Source organism: Salvelinus namaycush, chromosome 32 (genome assembly GCF_016432855.1).
Source record: "Salvelinus namaycush isolate Seneca chromosome 32, SaNama_1.0, whole genome shotgun sequence".
NCBI classification, from domain to species: Eukaryota; Metazoa; Chordata; class Actinopteri; order Salmoniformes; family Salmonidae; genus Salvelinus; species Salvelinus namaycush.
This window is the reverse complement of record NC_052338.1, coordinates 33,317,090-33,342,087: the sequence shown is the minus strand read 5'-3', so window position 1 is coordinate 33,342,087 and position 24,998 is coordinate 33,317,090. Positions and strand designations below refer to the sequence as shown.

Sequence of the window (24,998 nt, the reverse complement as noted above, 5' to 3'; positions counted from 1 at the left end):
TTCACCTCAGGACACCCTACCACGACACTTCACCTCAGGACACCCTACCACGACACTTCACCTCAGGACACCCTACCACGACACTTCACCTCAGGACACCCAACACCCTACCATGACACTTTACCTAACAGTATATGACCAGTGAACATTTTTAGCTCTTTATTGAGCTGGCAAGCTTGTATCTACTCACCGTAGAAGCAGTAACAGTTAGTTCACAGAATTTCACTCTCCTCACCAACTAGCGTAGATGTGTTGGGTGATAAGTGTCCAGTTTGTAGCGCGCCAGAGGAAGATAGTCTGACAGCCATGTAAAGACTGTCCCCCACTTATACGGCGATACAAATTAATCCGTGAAAGTCTTGTACCGGCCGATAATATCGGTCCGGCTCTAGTTACACTGCTTCAACACACACATAACTCAAGCTACACTCCTTTTAAACACAATCTAGAAAGGATTCACACTCACACCTGCAGGGAATGCAATCAACATTTTGATCCACCAGCTAGTGGAGTCAGTCAACTTCCAAATAAAAAATTCAAAAAATAACATATTCTAAGTGGTTTAATGTCTGGAGTACTGGAGCTAAATTTACAGTTTACAACACTGTCCTCTGTCCCAAATGAATAGGAAACATCACCACCTAATTCCTTCTAATTATACCGTGCCAATCGTTCCGATTCATTTGTGGTTGAGGCCTGAATATTTATTCTAATGACGTTAGGCCACATTTGAGTTATGAAAACATCTGACCAAATTACATATTAAAGGGGGGGTCCCTTTATCTTCACACACAGCATGTTGTGAATCACACCCACGCAGTGTCACAAACACACCCACACAGCCTAGCCCCAGAGGAAAGAAGAGGTCAAATTCCATCTACATTATACTGACTCGCGTGGTGTGGGGGGGGGGGGGGGGGGGGGGGTTCCATGTTCGATTTAACTGACAGTGTGAAATGGAACTAAAACCTGATTCCTTTTCTCAGAAAAAAATATATACATTTGGGGAGATATATAAATTAAAAGTTGGTCTACTTCACTGTCAGTTTTGTCCAAGTTTGGTTGAATATAAAACAAAATCAGAATACAGAAAGCCCATTAGAGCCACTATTAATTAATTTGTTGTCATTCTATGCTCATGCAGTAGCCTCATAAAACATGTATTATTTAGAAACATAAAATACCGAACAAATAAGAAATATATTGTGATATGATATTTTGGCCATGTCACCCAGCCTACCACTAGTCTATTACCTTGCACTAGTAACAGATGGTCTGAAGGTAGCTAGGTCATGTAGGTAGGAAACAGAACTCAGGTGGAAGTTAAAGCCTTTTGGTTTGGTTTAGTTCACCATATGTAATAGGTAGGCCTACATTACAGTTTAGACAGAAACACAGTCTCTGACAGTTATAATGAAAAAATCGCCACGAACAACATGGCTGATGTTTCACATTCTCCCAAACAATTGTGCAATTTATTGTTTTGTTTTTTTTGCATTTTGTGTAAACTTATTATTTTTAACTTATTGTGTACATAATGTTGCTGCTAACGTCTCTTATGACCGAAAACAACTTCTGGACACCAGAGAAGTGATTACTCACCGCGGACTGGAAGAAACTTCTTCCTTTATTGAGTCCGACGAGAAGGATATCCTGCTTTCACTGGAACAGGCCCAGATCCACGCCTTTTGCATGAAGAAAAGACACCGGAAAAGAGGACGCAGATCGGGGATCCTTCTGAGAATCTGGAGGCGAGCGAGTAATCTCCCAATGCCATCCATTCTCCTTGCTAACGTGCAATCGTTGGAAAATAAAACTGATGACCAACTATTAAGATTATCCTACCAACGGGACATTAAAAACTGTAACATCTTATGTTTCACCGAGATGTGGCTGAACGAAGACACGGACAATATAGAGCTGGCGGGATTTTCCATGCACTGGCAGAACAGAGACGCTACCTCTGGTAAGACAAAGGGTGGGGGTGTGTGTCTATTTGTCAATAACAGCTGGTGCGCGATGTCTAATATTAAAGAAGTCTCGAGATATTTCTCGCCTGATGTAGAGTACCTTATGATAAGCTGTCGACCACACTATCTACCAAGAGAGTTCTCATATTATTCGTAGCCGTCTATTTACCACCACTGAACGATGTTGGCACTAAGACCGCACTCAACCAACTCTATAAGGCCATAAGAAAAGAAGAAAATGCTCACCCAGAAGAGGCGCTCCTAGTGGCCGGGGACTTTAATGCAGGCAAACTTAAATCAGTTTTACCATTTTTTTTTACCAGCATGTCACCAGTGCAACCAGGGGGGGAAAAATCCTAGACTACATTTACTCCACACACAGAGATGCATACATAGCTCTCCCCCGCCCTCCATCTGACCATAATTCTATCCTTCTGATTCCTGCTGACAAGCAAATATTAAAGCAGGAAGTACCAGTGACTCGCTCAATACGGAAGTGGTCAGATGACGCGGATGCTACACTACAGGACTGGTTTGCTAGAACAGACTGGAATATGTTCCGGGATTCATCCAAATCAAATCAAATTTTGATGGCATTGAGGAGTATACCACCTCAGTCATCGGCTTCATCAATAAGTGCATTTATGACATCGTCCCCACAGTGACTGTACGTACTTATCCCAAACAGAAGCCATGGATTACAGGAAACATCCGCATTGAGCTAAAGGCTAGAGCTGCCGCTTTCAAGGAGCCGAAGACTAATCTGGACGCTTATAAGAAATTCCGCTTATAAGAACGCGCAGAACAACTGTCAAGTGTCTTTAGTGACATTTTCAACCTCTCCCTGCCCAAGTCTGTAACACCTACATGTTTCAAGCAAACCACCATAGTCCCTGTGCCCAAGGAAATGAAGGTAACCTGCCTAAATAAGTACCAACCCGTGGCACTCACGTCGGTAGCCATGAAGTGCTTTGAAAGGCTGGTCATGGATCACATCAACAGCATCCTCCCGGACACCCTAGACCCACTCTAATTTGCATACCGCCCCAACAGATCCACAGATGACGCAATCTCAATCGCACTCCACACCGCCCTTTCTCACCTGGACAAAAGGAAAACCTACGTGAGAATGCTGTTCATCGACTACACCTCAGCGTTCAACACCATAGTACACACAAAGCTCATCACTAAGCTAAGGACTCTGGGACTAAACACCTCCCTCTGAAACTGAATCCTGGACTTCCTGACGGGCCGCCCCCAGGTGGTGAGGGTAGGCAACAACACGTCCGCCACGCTGATCCTTAACACTGGGGCCCCTCAGGGGTGTGTACTTAGTCCCCTCCTGTATTCCCTGTTCACCCACGACTGCGTGGCCATACACAACTCCAACACCATCATTAAGTTTGCTGATGACACAACAGTGGTAGGTCTGATCACCGGCAACGATGAGACGGCTTATATGGAGGTCAGAGAACTGGCAGTGTGGTGCCAGGACAGCAACCTCTCCCTCAATGTGAGCAAGACAAAGGAGTTGGTCGTGGAAAGGGCCAAACAGGGCCCCATTAACACCGACGGGGCTGTAGAGGAGCGGGTCAAGAGTTTCAAGTTCCTTGGTGTCCACATCACCAACGATCTATCATGGTCCAAACATACCAAGACAGACGTGAAGAGGGCACGACAAAACCTTTTCCCCCTCAGGAGACTGAAAAGATTTGGACCAAAAGGCTCCTCAACAGCTTCTACACCCAAGTCATTAGACTGCTGAACAATTCATAAAAATCGCCGCCGGACAATTTACAATGTTAGTTAGCCAGCTAGCTCCTGCCATCCAGACAACCACTTACAAGCAAAACAAACAAATACTTCCGGTGTATTTGGGTCTGAAAATATGTTATTCAATGCAAGCAGAAAACAAACAGCGATTAGTTTCTCGGCGGTGTATGCCATCATAACTAGGTAACGTAACCTATTTGATAACACCCGGACATCAGTAACGTTCGCCAGCCGGAAATAGCATTGTTGCCTATAACTGGGTTAATAATGATTTAATACCGTGGATCGATTATCACCGCGAACTACTGTCCTGTCCACCTGGGCCAGAACAATAAAAACGGAACGTAGCTTTGTGTGTCAGCTGGATAACAGTCAGTCGCCGAGGCACAACTCACACCATCCAACTAGCTAAACAAATCGAGGCCAATTAGACATGAACATGGACGTAAGTAAATGTGTGTTTGTCTGGTTGACATATAACTAGGTAATTACATTATCCATGTACTGGAGTGTTCGCTAGCTAGCTTAAGTGGCATGTATTGATGCCAACCACGGAACTGGTTCCAGTAGCTAACTACCAAAGTCTAACAACAAACAATACCAGACCTCCAAGCCAGCGACCAGATCAACTCGCCCCCGACACCCCCTCTACCAGTAACACATTACACACCCATTACTAGCACGTCTTCCGTGTACTCGGGCTCTACAGGTCTCCGTGACGCGGGTGTAAGCTAGCTAGCTAACAAAGGCCCTAGTTGTCTGGCTAGAGCGGAAGACGGCAACAACCGGAGGCGGCAGGGGAGGGAGGAAGCAACACAGCTGTTAAAATAACCCACAAAACTATCGTTACGGCCCGGTAAAGGTAATACATCGGGCGATGTGTGGTTTGAGGCGGCTAGAAGCACACTGTGCCCCCGGGTGAGGGCTACTTACAGGCGGAGAGGGCGGATGGTCGAAGATTTCAGCCCCGGTTCTCTATCCAGATTTCCAGGCTTTCACTCCGACAACACGGCGGCTCGGAGGGGAGCAGAGACAGGCAGACGCGCTGCATCATGGGAACGGATGAGAGCAGAGAGAGTGCGGTTCATTGCGCCAACTGGGAGGGGAGGGTCTCTCACCAGTCCCTTTGTTATACATATGTGTGGCTCTGTTGACATACGCTGTTCTCTCACATTGGGCAAAAATATACTAATAATCTCAAATACATTCACAATAAAGATTATAGTGGTGTCTCTAACACTGGTTAGGGGAGTGTGTGGACAGTTCATTATTCCCAGTCCCAGATACCCGTTATTAGGTATGGACAGAATGCTATCTATGAAGGTCTGTGCAGAATGTTCAGAGAATTATGGTAATGGAGTCCAGCCGCAGCCATGGCAACATGCTGACTACTGAGCACACAGAGGGTGTTCATGAGGCTGGATCTGGATGATAAAACACACACGAGAGGGTACTTAAGGGGTACTCCGGGCAGAGGAAAATTCATTTGGTGGTACAGTAACCCCAAAAAAAATTTAGGAACCACTGCTCTACTAGACCAGTGCATTGTGAACCAACTAACAGCCAGTGTGAAAAGGGCGGTAGCGGCAGGTAACCGGACAGTTAAGAGGGGTTGGGTCATAGTAAAGAGCATTGGGCCACCAACTGAAAAGGTCGCTAGTGCGAATCCCCGAACCGACTAGGTGAAAAAAAAATCTGTCGATATGCCATTGAGCAAGGCACTTAACCCAAATTGGTCCTGTAAGTTACTCTGGATAAGAACGTCTGCTAAATTACTTCAAAAGTAGAGCCTAGCCTGTTACAAAAAATGTAATCTAGTGTATCACTAGAAATGACCATATGCAGCACGGTCTGCACTGCAAGGCTAAATTCGTACTTACATCAATTTGTCTAAAGGTGTGTGTGCAGAAAACATAGGACTGATTTAATTTAGAAACAGTTTATTTATTTCACCAACCCCCTTCCCAATGTCTCCTAACACACCAGTCTGTCTTACCCAGGAAACCACTTCAGAAATACAGTCTTCCACCTCTGTCCTCCGCCAGACATTTCTGACCTGGAAATGCACAATGACCTATTGTATGGTGGTGAAATAAATCAGTGTTGTTTTATTCCTTACATTAATATCATCAGGTCAGACCAGTGATTTCGTTACAGAAGAAAGGAAGGAGTGAATGAAGTGTAGAGGGAGGGAGAATAACAGAAGAAAGGGTAGTAAGGTGTAAGGAGGAGGGAGGAAGCATTTCTAAAGTCATCAAGGATGATTCTTGGTCGTGAAAAAGGTGAGACGAAACGTAATGGGGCGTGGCTACGCAACCCCCTCCCCACCCCCAAAAACAAAACAACCAATCAGCCGGATATTTACATGCACAGAATCCCCACATCTTTCCCCAGAGACACTAAAGCCCAATCCTTAAAATTGGTCCATAACAGATCACTTAACCCAGTGTACACACAATCGCGACAAAACCGCTTCTGCTTTTTTGCTGTGATTGTGAGTACACAGGGTCACCCTGTCACAACAGAATTAGGGACAAGATTAGGGATACGATTGTTCTATTATGACCTCACATTCTAAAATGACCACATGAAGAGCTGTGCCCCATGTGATTTTGGAGGCCCCTCCCACAATAGTTCAGAGGTCATTCAGCTAGTCCTTTAGAACTACACACACACACAGGGTCCTAGGAGTGCAAAGAGCCGGCAGGTGCAGTGTCCTCTCAATATCCTCCGTGTCCATTAACAAGTGACCACGCCCAGTGTCCCCCCCCCCTCCCCATAGAATGGCTGGTTCCACCCTGTCCTCTGTACATTCACCTCAGGGGTATCAGTCAGTTTACCCTCGATTACCACACACATACACGGTCTCACAAACACACACAGGTGAGTCCATCTTTCAGTTGTACTGTGACACGGAGAGTGAGTGCTCTGTTCCCAAGGCGACTCAGCTTCACCGCTGAGGTGTGGTCTGATGGGGGCGCCCCCTTCCCCTACCCGGCCCTGAGAGAGAGAGACAGAGATGAGAGAGAGACAGAGATATCATACAGTTCAATTAGAAAGTAGGTCACACAATAAATAATATATATTTTGTTAAAGCCTTCCTCCGAACTCGGCTAAACGAGTTCTCGCATACTCCCTTAAAAGACCTTCGCTTGAAAAACGTTTGTCCATCTTGAGACGCCGTAGCCAGTACACACTTCCTCAAAATAGTATGAATTAATCTAACTCAATAAATCTGTCATAAATTTTTACGTTTTTGTTGATATCTTAGTTGCGCAATTTTACATCTAACTAAGATGTTTGGTGCAGTATTTCTCAAGGTAAAAACATGCATGAAAACAATGTCATTTGTTGAATGACAACACACACTTTATTTAAGAATCCCTACTGTTGACCAATCACGACAAAGGGGCGTAGACTTCGGCTTGTGTGCACGAACAGCCGAAAAAACCTTTGCTGAAGACCAATTAGAACAAAAACGTCACAAAATGTCATAATATGTGCACTAAGTGTTCTGAACCGCTGCGGAATGGAAGGACTCGGGTAAGGGGTCACCGTGAGGTTAAGGTTGAAACGTTAGAGGTTACCTACGTGTAGAGGGGCTGCAGTTGGAGGTGTGAGGTCTTCTGAGGAGGCTGGTAACCATAGGATTCAAAGCCACCAATGAAATCAACTGAGAGAGAGAAAGAGATCAGAGGCAGACGGAACACCCAGACAGACGGAACACCCAGACAGACGGAACACCTAGACAGACGGAACACCTAGACAGAACACCCAGACAAACAGAACACTGAGATAGAACACTCAGACAGACCACTGAGATAGAACAAAGAAATAAATGGATCACTCAGACAGACGCAACACTCACAGCTATCCTCGTCATCCTGGAAGACTTTGCTCACATAGCAGGCATACACAAAGCCAAAGAGCTAAGGGAGAGACAAAGAGGTTAAGGTTAGTATCATGTTGTGTGTGTACGTGTGTGTGTATGTATGTATGTATGTATGCATGCGTGTGTGTCAGGGTTTCCATTAGTCGATAATAGCCAGCTTCAGGCCAATAAAAAGAAAAGATCTGAAAAGCTGATAAATAACATTGGCACCGGACAGCCACATGAAACCCGCTCGCATGTGCAGTGTGCTTTTGACATTCGGACGTAGCCTACTGCCCCGTGTGCAGTGTGCTTTTGACATTCGGACGTAGCCTACTGCCCCAGACGTATCCTACTGTGACATCCAGACGTAGCCTACTGCCCCAGACGTAGCCTACTGCCCCAGATGTAGCCTACTGCCCTAGACGTAGCCTACTGTGACATCCGGACGTAGCCTATTGCCCCAGACGTAGCCTACTGTGACATCCGGACGTCGCCTACTGCCCCGGGCGTCGCCTACTGCCCCGGACGTAGCCTACTGCCCCAGACGTAGCCTACTGTGACATCCAGACGTAGCCTACTGTGACATCCAGACGTAGCCTACTGTGACATCCAGACGTAGCCTACTGTGACATCCAGACGTAGCCTACTGTGACATCCAGACGTAGCCTACTGTGACATCCAGACGTAGCCTACTGTGACATCCAGACGTAGCCTACTGTGACATCCAGACGTAGCCTACTGTGACATCCAGACGTAGCCTACTGTGACATCCAGACGTAGCCTACTGCCCCAGACGTAGCCCACTGTGACATCCAGACGTAGCTTACTGCCCCAGACGTAGCCTACTGTGACATCCAGACGTAGGCTACTGCCCCAGACGTAGCCTACTGCCCCAGACGTAGCCTACTGCCCCAGACGTAGCCTACTGCCCCAGACGTAGTCTACTGCCCCAGACGTAGTCTACTGCCCCAGACGTAGTCTACTGCCCCAGACGTAGCCTACTGTGACATCCAGACGTAGTCTACTGCCCCAGACGTAGCCTACTGTGACATCCAGACGTAGCCTACTGCCCCAGACGTAGCCTACTGCCCCATACGTAGCCTACTGCCCCATACGTAGCCTACTGCCCCGGGACGTAGCCTACTGCCCCGGGACGTAGCCTACTGCCCCAGGACGTAGCCTACTGCCCCAGGACGTAGCCTACTGTGACATCCAGACGTAGCCTACTGCCCCAGACGTAGCCTACTGCCCCAGACGTAGCCTACTGCCCCAGACGTAGCCTACTGCCCCAGACGTAGCCTACTGCCCCATACGTAGCCTACTGCCCCATACGTAGCCTACTGCCCCATACGTAGCCTACTGCCCCGGGACGTAGCCTACTGCCCCGGGACGTAGCCTACTGCCCCAGACGTAGCCTACTGCCCCAGACGTAGCCTACTGCCCCATGTGCATTGCTACGCAGCTATGATGTGAAGAAATAAGTGTATTACCATTCTGATCTGTTGCATCAGCCTCGGTGCTTTTTGAAACTTATTTTGATGTACTGGATGTATGAATTTGGGATCTATCGTCCCACAACTGTCCCAGACTCTGTTTGGAAATAGGCTACTTCTTTCTCGCGCAGTTCGTTACTCGCCTTGTTGGCTGAGGAAGAGTAAACGTGGACAGTTATTCTAACAGCTTCAAAGTGCGCATCGGAATTCGTTAAGAAGGATGCACGCCATTGTTTTGTTAAGATAAATTACCATAATCGGAATGTAATTTCTGTCATCCTGGATGGACGCCATATGGGTCCGGTAAATTTCTCAAAATGTCCTGTAATTTAAAACGTCGCTGGTCAATTGGCCTGCGCCACATTTTCTTAAGGGAAACCCTGGTGTGTGTGTTACTTACAGCCAGTAGGACCTGTAGCGCAGCACTCAGCACCTCAATGTACTGGTAGTCAAGGAGACAGCCAGAGACGGTGATGACATGGTGGTCGTCAGGGGCGATGCGGGAGTCCAACACCGGCGTTACTAGGCAACCAGGGCCATGCTCCATCCACCAGGACCGATGCAGCGACGTGTTAAACGTCATCAGGAAGTCCCTGTCCTACACACACAAACACACAAATTAGAAAAAACATGTTATGAACACACAAATGTTAAACACAACAATACATAAACACACATTATAAACATGTTGTAAATCAGACTACAAAAAGGGAAGCACATCCGCGAGCTGCCCAGTGACACGAGCCTACCAGACGAGCTAAATAACTTCTATGCTCGCTTCGAAGGCAAGCAACACTGAAGCATGCACGAGTGCATCAGTTGTTCCAGATGACTGTGTGATCCCGCACTCTGTAGCCGATGTGAGTAAGACCTTTAAAAACAGGTCAACATTACCAGGACGTGTACTCTGAGTATGCGCTAACCAACTGGCAAGAGACTTCACTGACATTTTCAACCTGTCCCTGACCGAGTTTGTAATACCAACATGTTTCAAGCAGACCACCATAGTCCCTGTGCCCAAGAACACCAAGGTAACCTGCCTAAATGACTACTGACCCGTAGCACTCACGTTTGTAGCCATGAAGTGCTCGTCACTAAACTAAGGACCTCTGCAACTGGATCCTGGACTTCCTGACGGGCCGCCCCCAAGTGGTAAGGGTAGGTAACAACATCTGCCACGCTGATCCTCAACACGGGGGCCCCTCAGGGGTGTGTGCTCAGTCCCCCGCTGTACTCCCTGTTCACTCATGACTGCTTGGCCAGGCACGACTCCAAAACCATCAATAAGTTTGCCGACGACACAACAGTGGTAGGCCTGATCACCGACAACGATGACACAGCCTATAGGGAGGAGGTCAGAGAACTGGCAGTGTGGTGCCAGGATAACAACCTCTCACTCAACGTGATCAAGACAAAGGAGATGATTGTGGACTACAGGAAAAGGAGGACCGAGCACGCCCCCATTCTCATCGACGGGCTGTGGTGGAGCAGGTTGAGAGCTTAAAAGTTCCTTGGTGTCCACATCACCAACAAACTATCATGGTCCAAACACACCAAGACAGTCGTGAAGAGTCCACGGCAAAACCTATTCCCCCTCAGGAGACTGAAAAGATTTGGCATGGGTCCCCAGATCCCCAAAAAGTTATACAGCTGCACCACCGAGAGCATCCTGACTGGTTGCATCACCGCCTGGTATGGCAACTGCTCGGCCTCCGACCGCAAATCACTACAGATGTTAGTGCAAGTCAGAAGAAGAAGAAGGCCAAGCTTCCTGCCATCCAGGACCTCTATACCAGGCGGTGTCAGAGGAAGGCCCTAAAAATCCCCAAAGACTCCAGCCACCCTAGTCATAGACTGTTCTCTCTGCTACCTTACAGCAAACGGTACCGGAGCGCCAAGTCTAGGTCCAAAAGGCTTCTTGAAGAGCTTCTACCCCCAAGCCACAAGACTCCTGAACAGCTAATGGAATGGCTACCCAGTACCCCCTGTATAGCCTCGCTACTGTCATTTTTTTGTTGCTCCTTTTTATTATTTTTTAAATTATTGTTATTATTTATTTATTTCCAGTTTATTTTAGTAAATACTTTAACACTTTTTCTTCTTCTTAAAACTGCATTGTTGGTTAAGGGCTTCTAAGTAAACATTTCACTGTAAGGTCTACACCTGCAGTATTCGGCACATGTGACAATTACAATTTGAAACGCGTTATAAACACAAATAATTGATAAACACGTTATAAACACACACGCATCTCTTACCTGAGACAAGTGTCCCACCTCAAGGTAGAAACAGATGATGAAGGAGTTCCATCCCACCCACAGCACTAACCACACCGCATACTGATATACACAGAGACAAAGAGGGGTTAGGGTGTGTGTGTGTGTGTATTAGAGGTTGACCGATTAATCGGTATGGCCGATTAATTAGGGTCGATTTCAAGTTTTCATAACAATCGGTAATATGCCTTTTTGGACGCCGGTTATGGCCGATTACATTGCAATCCACGAGGAGAATGCGTGGCAGGCTGACCACCTGTTACGCGAGTGCAGCAAGGAGCCAAAGGTAAGTTCCTAGCTAGCATTAAACTTATCTTATAAAAAAACTATCAATCTTCACATAATCACTAGTTAACTACACACTAGTTAACTGGTTGATGATATTAATAGGTTAACTAGCTTGTCCTGCGTTGCATATAATCAATGCGGTGCCTGCTAATTTACCATCGAATCACAGCCTACTTCAACTTGATGATTTAACAAAAGCACATTCGCGAAAAATAGCACAATGGTCGCAGTAAGGTACCTAACCATAAACATCAATGCCTTTCTTAAAAAAGTTTAAAGAAATTCATGTTAGCAGGCAATATTAATTACGGAAATTGTGTCAGGGTCAGGGTATATGCAGCAGTTTGGGTCGCCTGGCTCGTTGCGAACTGTGTGAAGACCATTTCATCTGAACAAAGACAGTAATTAATTTGCCAGAATTTTACATAATTATGACATAACATTGAAGGTTGTGCAATGTAACAGAAATATTTAGACTTAGGGATACCACCCGTTAGATAAAATACGGAACAGTTCAGTATTTCACAGAAAGAATAAACGTTTTGTTTTCGAAATGATAGTTTCCGGATTTGACCATATTAATGACAAAAGGCTCGTATTTCTGTGTGTTTATTATATTATAATTAAGTCTATGATTTGATATTTGATAGAGCTGTCTGACTGAGCGATGGTAGGCAGCAGCAGGCTCGTAAGCATTCATTCAAACAGCAGCTCTTAGCAATGCTTGCAGCACAGCGCTGTTTATGACTTCAAGCCTATCAACTCCTGAGATTAGGCTGGCATACTATAGTGCCAATAAGAACATCCAATAGTCAAAGGTTAATGAAATACAAATGGTATAGAGGGAAGTAGTCCTATAATTCCTATAATAACTACAACCTAAAACTTCTTCCCTGGGAATATTGAAGACTCGTGTTAAAAGGAACCACCAGCTTTCATATGTTCTCATGTTCTGAGCAAGGAACTTAAACGTTGGCTTTCTTACATGGCACATATTGCACTTTTACTTTCTTCTCCAACACTGTGTTTCTGCATTATTTAAACCAAATTGAACATATTTCATTATTTATTTGAGACTAAATTGATTATATTTATGTATTAAGTTAAAATAAAAAAGTGTTCATTGTTCCTTCCAGTATTGTTGTAATTATTTCATATCAATATATATATAAAATCGTCTGATGAATCAGTATCGGCTTTATTTGGTCCTCCAATAATCGGTCGACCTCTAGTGTGTGTGTGTAACGGATGTGAAATGGCTAGCTAGTTAGCGGTGGTGCGCGCGAATAGCCTTTCAATCGGTGACGTCACTTGCTCTGAGACCTTGAAGTAGTGGTTCCCCTTGCTCTGCAAGGGCCGCGGCTTTTGTGGAGCGATGGGTAACGATGCTTCGTGGGTGACTTGTTGATGTGTGCAGAGGGTCCCTGGTTCGCACCCGGGTCGGGGCGAGGGGACGGACTAAAGTTATACTGTTACATGTGTGTGTGTATATATATATATATATATATATATATATATATATATATATATATATATATATATGTGTGTGTGTGTGTGTGTGTGTGTGTGTCTCACCAATACGAGGTAGCGGGATCTGAACTGCACGGTTCCAAAGATCCCCAGTATGACGGCCATGATGTGGAGGAAGTTGGCCAGGATAGGAGCCCACTGGTAGCCCAGGAAGTCAAACACCTGTCTCTGGAGCGCTGCCATCTATATACACACACACACACAAACACGTATATCACAAGATACATCTAGGGGATCGTTATGGTATTACATTGTTGCAATTTCACACTCCCCCTGTGGGATATGCACAGGGACACACAAAGAAACAACTGTCTCACACACACAGTATGCTGCAGTTGTTTCCATGGAAACTGCAAGGAGCACCAGCGGAGGGACTACCCCCCAACACAAACTCCCCAAACTACTTAAAATAAGCTGTATTCCAAAGTACCCACTGTCACACAATATATCACAATCAAATAAACACACGCCAACTACAGCATACTACCACACACACACATGAATAAAAACACTGAAAATGAAAAGTAGAAAATAAGAAACAGAAATAAAGGTTTTGACCAAAGAGACAAAGAGTAGCATGATGACAAGATAGAGCAGGAAGAGTGGAATAGTAGGATGTAGATGAGGGGAAGGGAGCAGGATGTAGATGAGGGGAAGAGAGCAGGATGTAGATGAGAGGAAAAGAGAGCAGGATGTAGATGAGAGGAAAAGAGAGCAGGATGTAGATGAGGGAAAGAGAGCAGGATGTAGATGAGGGGAAGGGAGCAGGATGTAGATGAGGGGAAGAGAGCAGGATGTAGATGAGAGGAAAAGAGAGCAGGATGTAGATGAGAGGAAAAGAGAGCAGGATGTAGATGAGGGAAAGAGAGCAGGATATAGATGAGGGGAAGAGAGCAGGATATAGATGAGGGAAAGAGAGCAGGATGTAGATGAGGGAAAGAGAGCAGGATATAGATGAGGGGAAGAGAGCAGGATGTAGATGAGGGGAAGAGAGCAGGATGTAGATGAGGGAAAGAGAGCAGGATGTAGATGAGGGAAAGAGAGCAGGATGTAGATGAGGGAAAGAGAGCAGGATATAGATGAGGGAAAGAGAGCAGGATATAGATGAGGGGAAGAGAGCAGGATGTAGATGAGGGGAAGAGAGCAGGATGTAGATGAGAGGAAGAGAGCAGGATGTAGATGAGGGGAAGAGAGCAGGATGTAGATGAGGGAAAGAGAGCAGGATGTAGATGAGGGAAAGAGAGCAGGATGTAGATGAGGGAAAGAGAGCAGGATGTAGATGAGGGAAAGAGAGCAGGATGTAGATGAGGGAAAGAGAGCAGGATGTAGATGAGGGGAAGAGAGCAGGATGTAGATGAGGGGAAGAGAGCAGGATGTAGATGAGGGGAAGAGAGCAGGATGTAGATGAGGGGAAGAGAGCAGGATGTAGATGAGAGGAAGAGAGCAGGATGTAGATGAGAGGAAGAGAGCAGGATGTAGATGAGAGGAAGAGAGCAGGATGTAGATGAGAGGAAGAGAGCAGGATGTAGATGAGAGGAAGGGAGCAGGATGTAGATGAGGGAAAGAGAGCAGGATGTAGATGAGGGGAAGAGAGCAGGATGTAGATGAGGGGAAGAGAGCAGGATGTAGATGAGGGAAAGAGAGCAGGATGTAGATGAGGGGAAGAGAGCAGGATGTAGATGAGGGGAAGAGAGCAGGATGTAGATGAGGGAAAGAGAGCAGGATGTAGATGAGAGGAAGAGAGCAGGATGTAGATGAGGGAAAGAGAGCAGGATGTAGATGAGGGGAAGAGAGCAGGATGTAGATGAGGGGAAAAGAGAGCAGGATGTAGATGAGGGGAAGAGAGCAGGATGTAGATGAGGGGAAGAGAGCAGGATGTAGATGAGGGGAAGAGAGCAGGATATAGATGAGAGGAAGAGAGCAGGATGTAGATGAGGGGAAGAGAGCAGGATGTAGATGAGGGGAAGAGAGCGGGATGTAGATGAGAGGGGAAGAGAGCGGGATGTAGATGAGAGGGGAAGAGAGCGGGATGTAGATGAGAGGAAGAGAGCGGGACGTAGATGAGGGGAAGAGAGCGGGACGTAGATGAGGGAAAGAGAGCGGGACGTAGATGAGGGAAAGAGAGCGGGACGTAGATGAGAGTCAGAGAGCGGGACGTAGATGAGAGTCAGAGAGCAGGACGTAGATGAGAGTCAGAGAGCAGGATGTAGATGAGAGTCAGAGAGCAGGATGTAGATGAGAGTCAGAGAGCAGGATGTAGATGAGAGTCAGAGAGCAGGATGTAGATGAGAGTCAGAGAGCAGGATGTAGATGAGAGGAAGAGAGCAGGATGTAGATGAGAGGAAGAGAGCAGGATGTAGATGAGAGGAAGAGAGCAGGATGTAGGTGAGAGGAAGAGAGCAGGATGTAGATGAGAGGAAGAGAGCAGGATGTAGATGAGAGGAAGAGAGCAGGATGTAGATAAGAGGAAGAGAGCAGGATGTAGATGAGAGGAAGAGAGCAGGATGTAGATGAGAGGAAGAGAGCAGGATGTAGATGAGAGGAAGAGAGCAGGATGTAGATGAGAGGAAGAGAGCAGGATGTAGATGAGGGGAAGAGAGCAGGATGTAGATGAGAGGAAGAGAGCAGGATGTAGATGAGGGGAAGAGAGCAGGATGTAGATGAGGGGAAGAGAGCAGGATGTAGATGAGAGGAAGAGAGCAGGATGTAGATGAGGGGAAGAGAGCAGGATGTAGATGAGGGGAAGAGAGCAGGATGTAGATGAGAGGAAGAGAGCAGGATGTAGATGAGGGGAAGAGAACAGGATGTAGATGAGAGGAAGAGAGCAGGATGTAGATGAGAGGAAGAGAGCAGGATGTAGATGAGGGGAAGAGAACAGGATGTAGATGAGAGGAAGAGAGCAGGATGTAGATGAGGGAAAGAGAGCAGGATGTAGATGAGGGGAAGAGAGCAGGATGTAGATGAGGGAAAGAGAGCAGGATGTAGATGAGGGGAAAAGAGAGCAGGATGTAGATGAGGGGAAGAGAGCAGGATGTAGATGAGGGGAAGAGAGCAGGATATAGATGAGAGGAAGAGAGCAGGATGTAGATGAGGGGAAGAGAGCAGGATGTAGATGAGGGGAAGAGAGCGGGATGTAGATGAGGGGAAGAGAGCGGGATGTAGATGAGGGGAAGAGAGCGGGACGTAGATGAGAGGAAGAGAGCGGGACGTAGATAAGGGGAAGAGAGCGGGACGTAGATGAGGGAAAGAGAGCGGGACGTAGATGAGGGAAAGAGAGCGGGACGTAGATGAGTCAGAGAGCAGGATGTAGATGAGAGTCAGAGAGCAGGATGTAGATGAGAGTCAGAGAGCAGGATGTAGATGAGAGTCAGAGAGCAGGATGTAGATGAGAGGAAGAGAGCAGGATGTAGATGAGAGGAAGAGAGCAGGATGTAGATGAGAGGAAGAGAGCAGGATGTAGATGAGGGAAAGAGAGCAGGATGTAGATGAGAGGAAGAGAGCAGGATGTAGATGAGAGGAAGAGAGCAGGATGTAGATGAGAGGAAGAGAGCAGGATGTAGATGAGAGGAAGAGAGCAGGATGTAGATAAGAGGAAGAGAGCAGGATGTAGATGAGAGGAAGAGAGCAGGATGTAGATGAGAGGAAGAGAGCAGGATGTAGATGAGAGGAAGAGAGCAGGATGTAGATGAGAGGAAGAGAGCAGGATGTAGATGAGGGGAAGAGAGCAGGATGTAGATGAGGGGAAGAGAGCAGGATGTAGATGAGGGGAAGAGAGCAGGATGTAGATGAGAGGAAGAGAGCAGGATGTAGATGAGGGGAAGAGAGCAGGATGTAGATGAGGGGAAGAGAGCAGGATGTAGATGAGAGGAAGAGAGCAGGATGTAGATGAGGGGAAGAGAACAGGATGTAGATGAGAGGAAGAGAGCAGGATGTAGATGAGAGGAAGAGAGCAGGATGTAGATGAGAGGAAGATAACTCTTGTTTTCCTGCTGTTACTTTAAAAGCATGGTCTCCCAGAATACAGTGATCACCACACACTTGTCCTGTGGTTGCCAATAATGTGACACACTGTTAATAGTTAAAACGTTTGTCAGGCTTTCTCTCTCTCTCTTAGACACACATGTAAGATTCAGTGAGTGGGAGAGGGATGGGAACAGGGACAGAGTGTTAAAATATGGTCATTGTGGATAAGCGTCACACACCTTTTCCCATTCACACCTCACTGCAACAAACACTCACCAGCTGCAGTGAACATATCGCCACCAGTGTAACTCTCCCGTCACACTTCCCCATCTTGGAAGGCTCTGGACGCGGCTTGGGGCCACGCAGGCTCCGGGGAACGGACGGGTGGTCACCGGTCAGACCCAGACTGACTGCCCGACTCAGATCACACCATGCCCGGCCAGACCTCGCCTGGACCCCGTCCTCCTGGTTCTTCTAGGTATGGAAGACTCCTTGAGACTGACGTTAATCACACCGACACCAACCCATCCCGGCCCACTGTGATCATTCTGTCGGTGTGAGTATGTAAAGGTGCATGTGGTTAGCCGGGGGGTAGTACTCTTCTTCACGCGCCAGTCCGATAACTGTTTAAAGCAAAGACAGTATTAGCGAATCGCCTCGAGCCGGCCACACCTTCAGGTTGGTGGCAAAAGGAGGGGGGAGACAGACACAGAGACAAGACACAAAGAAAGACGGAAAACTATTATAACCGGGCAGGTCTCGCGGGTTAACTGGTAGAAATGAGCAGCATATGATAACGGATCACACGGGGAGGGAGGGGGGATGAGGAATGAAATGACCCGATGGAGGTAGCTAGCTAGCTAGCTGCCCGGGCTGATTAAACGAAATTGACACACACCGAAGCGGATCATTGTGACTCACGGTTGATTTTCAAGACACTCGCGCTCCTTCCTCGTTCTCCGTAAACGGACGGTGTCTTCAACCGTAGTCCTCCCGTGGCTTAAAACCAAGGCTCGGGCTCTCTTCTCCGTCTCGCGGCGTCTTTGTCAACAATCGGTGGTGCCTGCTGGGGCGGGCGCGAGCACGCGGCAGCGCAAATCCCCTTCGTTTCAGAGGAACTGGACCGTGTTCGAGATTGAACTATCAAAATCCTTCTTTCCTTCCTTGTGGCGATCACTGATCTTACATGATTAGATATGTGAGAGTAAGTGATGCCACTAGATTAATTTTACCTTTCAAACTTTGTCAAATCAATTATAACCCCAAGGAGAAGAGCGTAGGAGGAAGGAAGAATGTAATTTCAAAGTAGTCGAACACGGCCCCCGGAATCCTAACGACCGCGTGCGCGCGACCGCATGGAGAATGGAACAGAGGAGCGCGAGGGGTTCAGCAGATAGACAAAAGAAACAGGGCTCGCAGCGAATCTAATAAAAGTTTGTGAATAATACCAGACAGAAAAAGGTTACAGCAAATACAATATCTAGGTCCATGCTCTATAATGGTAGGCAGCTAGTGTTTAAACATTTTTTTTGTTTTTTTTTGTTGCATAAACCATTCTAAAGAATGTATTACTTAGATTGTTAAATCCAAATTGCACAATCTAAAACTCAAAAACCTTATAGCTATTGAAATACCTATTTGGTTGTATGGCTGTGTTTAAGTGTCACAGTTTTTTTTTAAGGATACAAAGTACTAATACATTGAGTAAAGACAGGTATAACAAAACACACTCATTCAAGGTTTATGGTCTTTCCACAGAGTACCTTTTGTGTGCATCCCTTTGATATATTAAGTAGAAATTGTAGACAGAAATATAGTTTTTTTTAAAGCCTGTTACATTAAATGAAGTGTTCTTTAATATAGACCACGTGGAGAATTTAAAAAATCCAGCATTTCGACATGTCCCTCTGTGACTTCTAAGATTCTAGCCCACTTAACGTCAACATTTCTCCAAGTTTTCACCGTCATTGTAAAGCCCTAGTTATTTTGTTGCTTTGACAAAGTAATTTCTGAAGATTTATTTTAATGTGATTAGTGATTCATTGAAGTATGTCCCTCATTTTAAGGTCAACCCTGTTACGTGTCCCTCATTTTAAGGTCAACCCTGTTACGTGAACTGAGCTCTTTTTAATCCAGTTATTCCTTTTTAAATATATATTTTTATTTTATTTAAAAAAAATTATCCCCTTTTTCTCCCCAATTTCGTGGTATCCAATCGCTAGTAATTACTATCTTGTCTCATCGCTACAACTCCCGTACGGGCTCGGGAGAGACGAAGGTCGAAAGCCATGCGTCCTCCGAAACACAACCCAACCAAGCCGCACTGCTTCTTAACACAGCGCGCATCCAACCCGGAAGCCAGCCGCACCAATGTGTCGAGGAAACACCGTGCACCTGGCGACCTTGGTTAGCGTGCACTGCGCCCGGCCCACCACAGGAGTCGCTGGTGCGCGATGGGACAAGGATATCCCTACCGGCCAAACCCTCCCTAACCCGGACGACGCTAGGCCAATTGTGCGTCGCCCCACGGACCTCCCGGTCGCGGCCGGCTGCGACAGAGCCTAGGCGCGAACCCAGAATCTCTGGTGGCACAGCTAGCACTGCGATGTAAATATATATATATATGTTTTAAATAAACATTGAACATCTAATAGTCAAATTACGGTGTAAAAGCAGGCGAGCTGGTTTTACTCTTTGGCCATTTTCTGGATGCCCGATGACTCAAACTGAATTCTTCCACTGCTCTATGTTCGCTACATACTTCAGTCTCCGTCATCATCGAAGTCGTTTGTGGTGACATCATAATGAGGGATGTTGTACAAAACAAAGTAATCAACCATTGGCTCATCTCTAACCAATCAATGTATCAAAGCCAACGACGAACTTTCAAACCAACGCTTTACCAATGGGGTTCTGGCTCTGGCCCAACCCATCGGTTTCTGGACAAATCAGAACGCGTACAATGTGTTTGTTGTTGAAATCGTTGGGGAAGACTCAAATCTAGACTCTTTGGAGTACACCACATCAATGGCTGTTGTTTTTTTATTTCCTTACTTATCTAATTGTTCACCTAATACCATTTTTTTTTACTTAAAAATTGCACTGTTGGTTAAGGGCTTGTAAGTAAGCATTTCACTGTAAGGTCTACTACACCTGTTGTATTCAGCACATGTGACAAATAAACTTTGATTTGATTGCAGGGAAGAAACGTTTGTGGGCGTGGCTGAGCAATGAGTTTGGGTAGTCAGGCACATTTTCTGGTCTTATGTTGTGGAAAACTGAGTGGGTTTAGCATAAGGCAATCAACCCTGTTATCCATAAATAAGCAAGCCAGAAATTATTTAACAATACCATTTTGTGTGAAGCTTGCATTTATTTGCCACTCACCGTTGCACCCAGCAATCTTCAATTCCCGCTGTCACAAGGGGATTTACGGCTGATTTCAGAAGAAATTGTCAACCCTGTTACTGTATTTGGCACTTAAAAAGGTTGTAGAAATAGGATTTTATTTTTGCATTATAATTTCAGAAAGCGTCAATAAAAACTCAGCAGAAAAAGAAACGTCCCTTTATCAGAACCCCGTCTTTCAAAGATAATTTGTAAAAATCCAAATAACTTAACAGATCTTAATTGTAAAGGGTTTAAACACTGTTTCCCATGCTTGTTCAATGAACCATAAACATTTAATGAACATGCACCTGTGGAATGGTCGTTAATTAGAGAGGAGATCCCGCTAGCTGGATAAAATTCGACAACATCCAGTGAAATCGGAGCGGGCCAAATTCAAAATACAAAAGTGTCATACATGATTCTTTAGCTTAGAATCTTGGTAATCTAACTGCTTTGTCAGATTTCAAAAAGGCTTTACGGCGAAAGCATAGCATTCGATTGTCTGAGGACAGCGCTCCACAACAACATCCTTTCAAACCAGCACAGGCGACAAAATCACTAAATAGCGATAAAATAAATCCCTTACTTTTGAAGATCTTCCTCTGTTTGCAATCTCAAGGTTCCCAGCTACACAATGAATGGTCGTTGTGTTCGATAAAGTCCTTTATATCCCAAAAATGCTGTTTAGTTGGCGCCATTGAATTCAATAATCCAGTCCTTCAACATGCATACAAAGGATTCCAAAAAGTTACCAGCAAAGTTCTTCCAAACGAGTCAAACAATGTTTTTTATTAATCCTCAGGTTGTCTTATATCTAAATAAACGATCATATTTCAGACGGAGATTACTATGTTCAATAGCAAAGGAAAAGAACGAAAAGCGCGCCCACGTTCACACGCGCAAAAAGACTACTTTTGCCCTGGCGCTCAACTTGGAACGACTACAAATACTTCTTCATTTAAAAAAAAACAAGCCTAAAACCTTGTATAAAGACTGTTGACATCTAGTGGAAGCCATAGGAACTGCAATCTGGGAGGTGGAAATTAGATCTTTCAATAGCTTTGCATTGGAAGTCATTCTGAGCTCCAAAATACATTTTCCGGATCGATTTTCCTCGGGTTTTATCAGTTCTGTTACACTCAGACATTATTTTAACAGTTTTAGAAACTTCAGAGTGTTTTCTATCCAATTCTACATGCATATCCTAGCTTCTGGGCCTGAGTAACAGGCAGTTTACTTTGGGCACATCAGACAGGCGGAAATTCAGGAAACTAGCCTTACTCGCAGAGGTTAACACTAACAGCTTACAGACGGTAGGCAATTAAGGTCACAGTTATGAAAACTTAGGACACTAAAAGAGGCCTTTCTACGGACTCTGAAAAACATCAAAAGAAAGATGCCCAGGGTCCCTGCTCATCTGTCTGAACATGCCTTAGGCATGCTGCAAGGAGGCATGAGGACTGCAAAGGTGGCCAGAGCAATAAATTGCAATGTCCGTACTGTGAGACGCCTAAGACAGCGCTACAGGGAGACAGGACGGACAGCTGATCGTCCTCGCAGTGGCAGACCACGTGTAACAACACCTGCACAGGATCGGTACATCTGATCATCACACCTGCGAGACAGGTACAGGATGGCAACAACAACTGCTCGAGTTACACCAGGAACGCACAATCCCTCCATTAGTGCTTAGTCTGTCCGCAAAAGGCTGAGAGAGGCTGGACTGAGTGCTTGTAGGCCTGTTGTAAGGCAGGTCCTCACCAGACATCACCGGCAACAACATCGCCTATGGGCACAAACCCACCGTTGCTGGACCAGACAGGACTGGGGAAAAGTGCTCTTCACTGACGAGTCGCGGTTTTGTCTCACCAGGGGGGATGGTCGGGTTCACGTTTATCAGCAAAGGAATTAGCGTTACACCGAGGCCTGTACTCTGGAGCCGGATCGATTTGGAGGTGGAGGGTCCGTCATGTTCTGGGGCGGTGTCACAGCATCATCGTACTGAGCTTGTTGTCATTGCAGGCAATCTCAACACTGTGCGTTACAGGGAAGACATCCTCCTCCCTCATGTGGTACCCTTCCTGCAGGCTCATCCTGACATGACCCTCCAGCATGACAATGCCACCAGCCATATTGCTCGTTCTGTGCGTGATTTCCTGCAAGACAGGAATGTCAGTGTTCTGCCATGGCCAGCGAAGAGCCCGGATCTCAATCCCATTGAGCACGTCTGGGACCTGTTGGATCAGAGGTTGAGGGCTAGGGCCATTCCCTCAAAAAAAAATCTGGGAACTTGCAGGTGCCTTGGTGGAAGAGTGGGGTAACATCTCACAGCAAGAACTGGCAAATCTGGTGCAGTCCATGAAGAGGAGATGCACTGCAGTACTTAATGCAGCTGGTGGCCACACCAGATACTGACTGTTACTTTTGATTTTGACCCCCTGGGTTGAACTAAAACTGAAAGTAACTGGTCCACCAGCTTCAAACAGCAGTAAAAACAATATCGTTTTGTTATTGAAAAGATATTTCAGTGATTTAGATGGTACAATGAGTCCCTACACACCTACACTACTACTCAGTGCTTTTCTCACAAACTAAAATTGAGCAAACAAGACGGTCCCGAAGAGGACGGCAGATGTTTTACATGCTCCAACTGTGCTATTTTGTTAGTTTTTTTGCATTGTTTGTTACTTATTTTGTGCATAATGTTGCTGCTACCGTCACTTATGACCAAAAATAACTTCTGGACATCAGAACAGCGATTACTCACAATGAACTGGAAGAAGCTTTTTTCCTTTAACGAGTCCGACGAGAAGGATATACTGCTTTCCCGGGAACAGGCCCAAATCCCCGTCATTTGAATGAAGAAAAGACGGAGGAAAAGGGAGCGCAGGTCAGGCTGCCTTCTGAGAATCCGTAGGTGAGCGAGTAAACTCCCACTGCCATCCGTTCTACTGGCTAACGTGCAATCATTTGAAAATAAAATTGATGACCTACGATTAAGATTATCGTACCAACGGGACATTAAAAACTGTAATATCTTATGTTTCACAGAGTCACAGCTGAAAGACGACACGGATAAGATAGAGCTGGCGGGATTTTCAGAACAGAGAAGCTACATCTGCTAAGACCAGGGGTGGGGGGGTGTGTGTCTATTTGTCAATAACAGCTAGTGCGCGATGTCTAATATTGAAGAAGTCTTGAGGTATTGCTCGCCTGAGGAAGAGTACCTTATGATAAGCTGTAGACCACACTATCTACCAAGAGAGTTCTCATCTGTATTATTCATAGCCGTCTATTTACCACCAGAGACCGATGCTGGCACTAAGACCGCTCTCAATGAGCTGTATACCGCCATAAGCAAAGAAGAAAATGCTCATCCAGAAGTGGCGCTCCTAGTGGCCAGGGACTTTAATGCAGGCAAACTTAAATCAGTTTTACCATATTTACCAGAATGTCACATGTGCAACCAGAGGGGTAAAAAACTCTAGACCACCTTTACTCCACACACAGAGATGCATACAAAGCTCTCCCTCCATTTGGCAAATCTGACCATAATTCTATCCTAACGATTCCTGCTTACAAGCAAAAACTAAAGCAGGAAGTACCAGTGACTCGCTCAATACGGAAGTGGTCAGATGACGCGGATGCTACACTACAGGAATGTTTTGCTAGCACAGACTGGAATATGTTCCAGGATTCATCCAATGGCATTGAGGAGTATACCACCTCAGTCAACGGCTTCATCAATAAGTGCATCGACAACGTCGTCCCCACAGTGACCGTACGTACATATCCCAACCAGAAGCCATGGATTACAGGCAACATCCGCATCGAGCTAAAGGCTAGAGCTGCCGCTTTCAAGGAGCGGGACACTAATCTGGACGCTTATATGAAATCCCGCTACAACCTCTGATGAACCATCAAAGAGGCAAAGGGTCAATACAGGACTAAGATTGAATCCTACTACACCGGCTGTGACGCTGGTTGGATGTGGCAGGGCTTGAAAACTATTACAGACTACAAAAGGAAACCCAGACGCGAGCTGCCCAGTGACGCGAGCCTACAAGTCGGGCTAAAAACCTTTTATGCTCGCTTCGAGGCCAGCAACACTGAAGCATGCACAAGAGCACCAGCTGTTCTGGATGACTCTGTGATAACACTCGTGGTAGCCAATGTGAGCAAGACCTTTAAACACGTCAACATTCACAAAGCCGCGGGGCAAGACGGATTACCAGGACATGTACTCAAAGCATGCGCGGGCCAACTGGCAAGTGTCTTCACTGACATTTTCAACCTCTCCCTGACTGAGTCTGTAATACCTACATGTTTCAAGCAGACCACCATAGACCCTGTGCCCAAGAAAGCGAAGGTAACCTGCCTGAATGATTACCGCCCCGTAGCACTCACGTCGGTAGCCATGAAGTGCTTTGAAAGGCTGGTC

General features: G+C 46.1%; 2 protein-coding genes across 7 annotated transcripts in view; both read right to left on the bottom strand.

Moving 5' to 3' along the window:
* LOC120027547 (pumilio homolog 1-like) overlaps positions 1–4,787 on the bottom strand; it is a 62,211-nt gene extending 57,424 nt beyond the window's left edge. For all 5 annotated transcript variants that reach the window (XM_038972541.1, XM_038972545.1, XM_038972544.1 and 2 more), the window contains exon 1: positions 4,677–4,787. The gene's annotated coding sequence lies outside the window, so the exon portion shown is untranslated. The remainder of the gene's footprint in view (positions 1–4,676) is intronic.
* Positions 4,788–5,666: 879 nt separating this feature from the next.
* Positions 5,667–18,353, bottom strand: LOC120027469 (sodium/potassium-transporting ATPase subunit beta-1-interacting protein 1-like). 2 transcript variants are annotated; one of them, XM_038972414.1, is made up of 8 exons: positions 18,066–18,353; positions 17,444–17,790; positions 13,250–13,387; positions 11,369–11,449; positions 9,511–9,708; positions 7,612–7,672; positions 7,335–7,416; positions 5,667–6,743 (listed from the first exon to the last, which is right to left on the bottom strand). In XM_038972414.1, exons 2-8 carry the CDS (start codon positions 17,495–17,497, stop codon positions 6,734–6,736), a joined length of 624 nt encoding a protein of 207 aa, XP_038828342.1. In that variant the 5' UTR covers positions 17,498–17,790; positions 18,066–18,353; the 3' UTR covers positions 5,667–6,733. The 2 variants fall into 2 exon arrangements, with proteins under 2 accessions (XP_038828342.1, XP_038828341.1); XM_038972413.1 differs by having other exon boundaries at positions 18,089–18,353.
* Between the last annotated feature and the right edge of the window lie 6,645 nt (positions 18,354–24,998).

Coding starts and splice junctions, on each gene's coding strand:
- LOC120027469 (XM_038972414.1), bottom strand. CDS start 17,497: ATGGGGAAGTGTGACGGGAGAGTTACACTGGTGGCGATATGTTCACTG. Junction 11,450..13,249: donor GATCCCGCTACCTCGTATTG/GTGAGACACACA, acceptor TGTGTATATCAG/TATGCGGTGTGGTTAGTGCT. Junction 7,417..7,611: donor CCAGGATGACGAGGATAGCT/GTGAGTGTTGCG, acceptor TCTCTCTCTCAG/TTGATTTCATTGGTGGCTTT.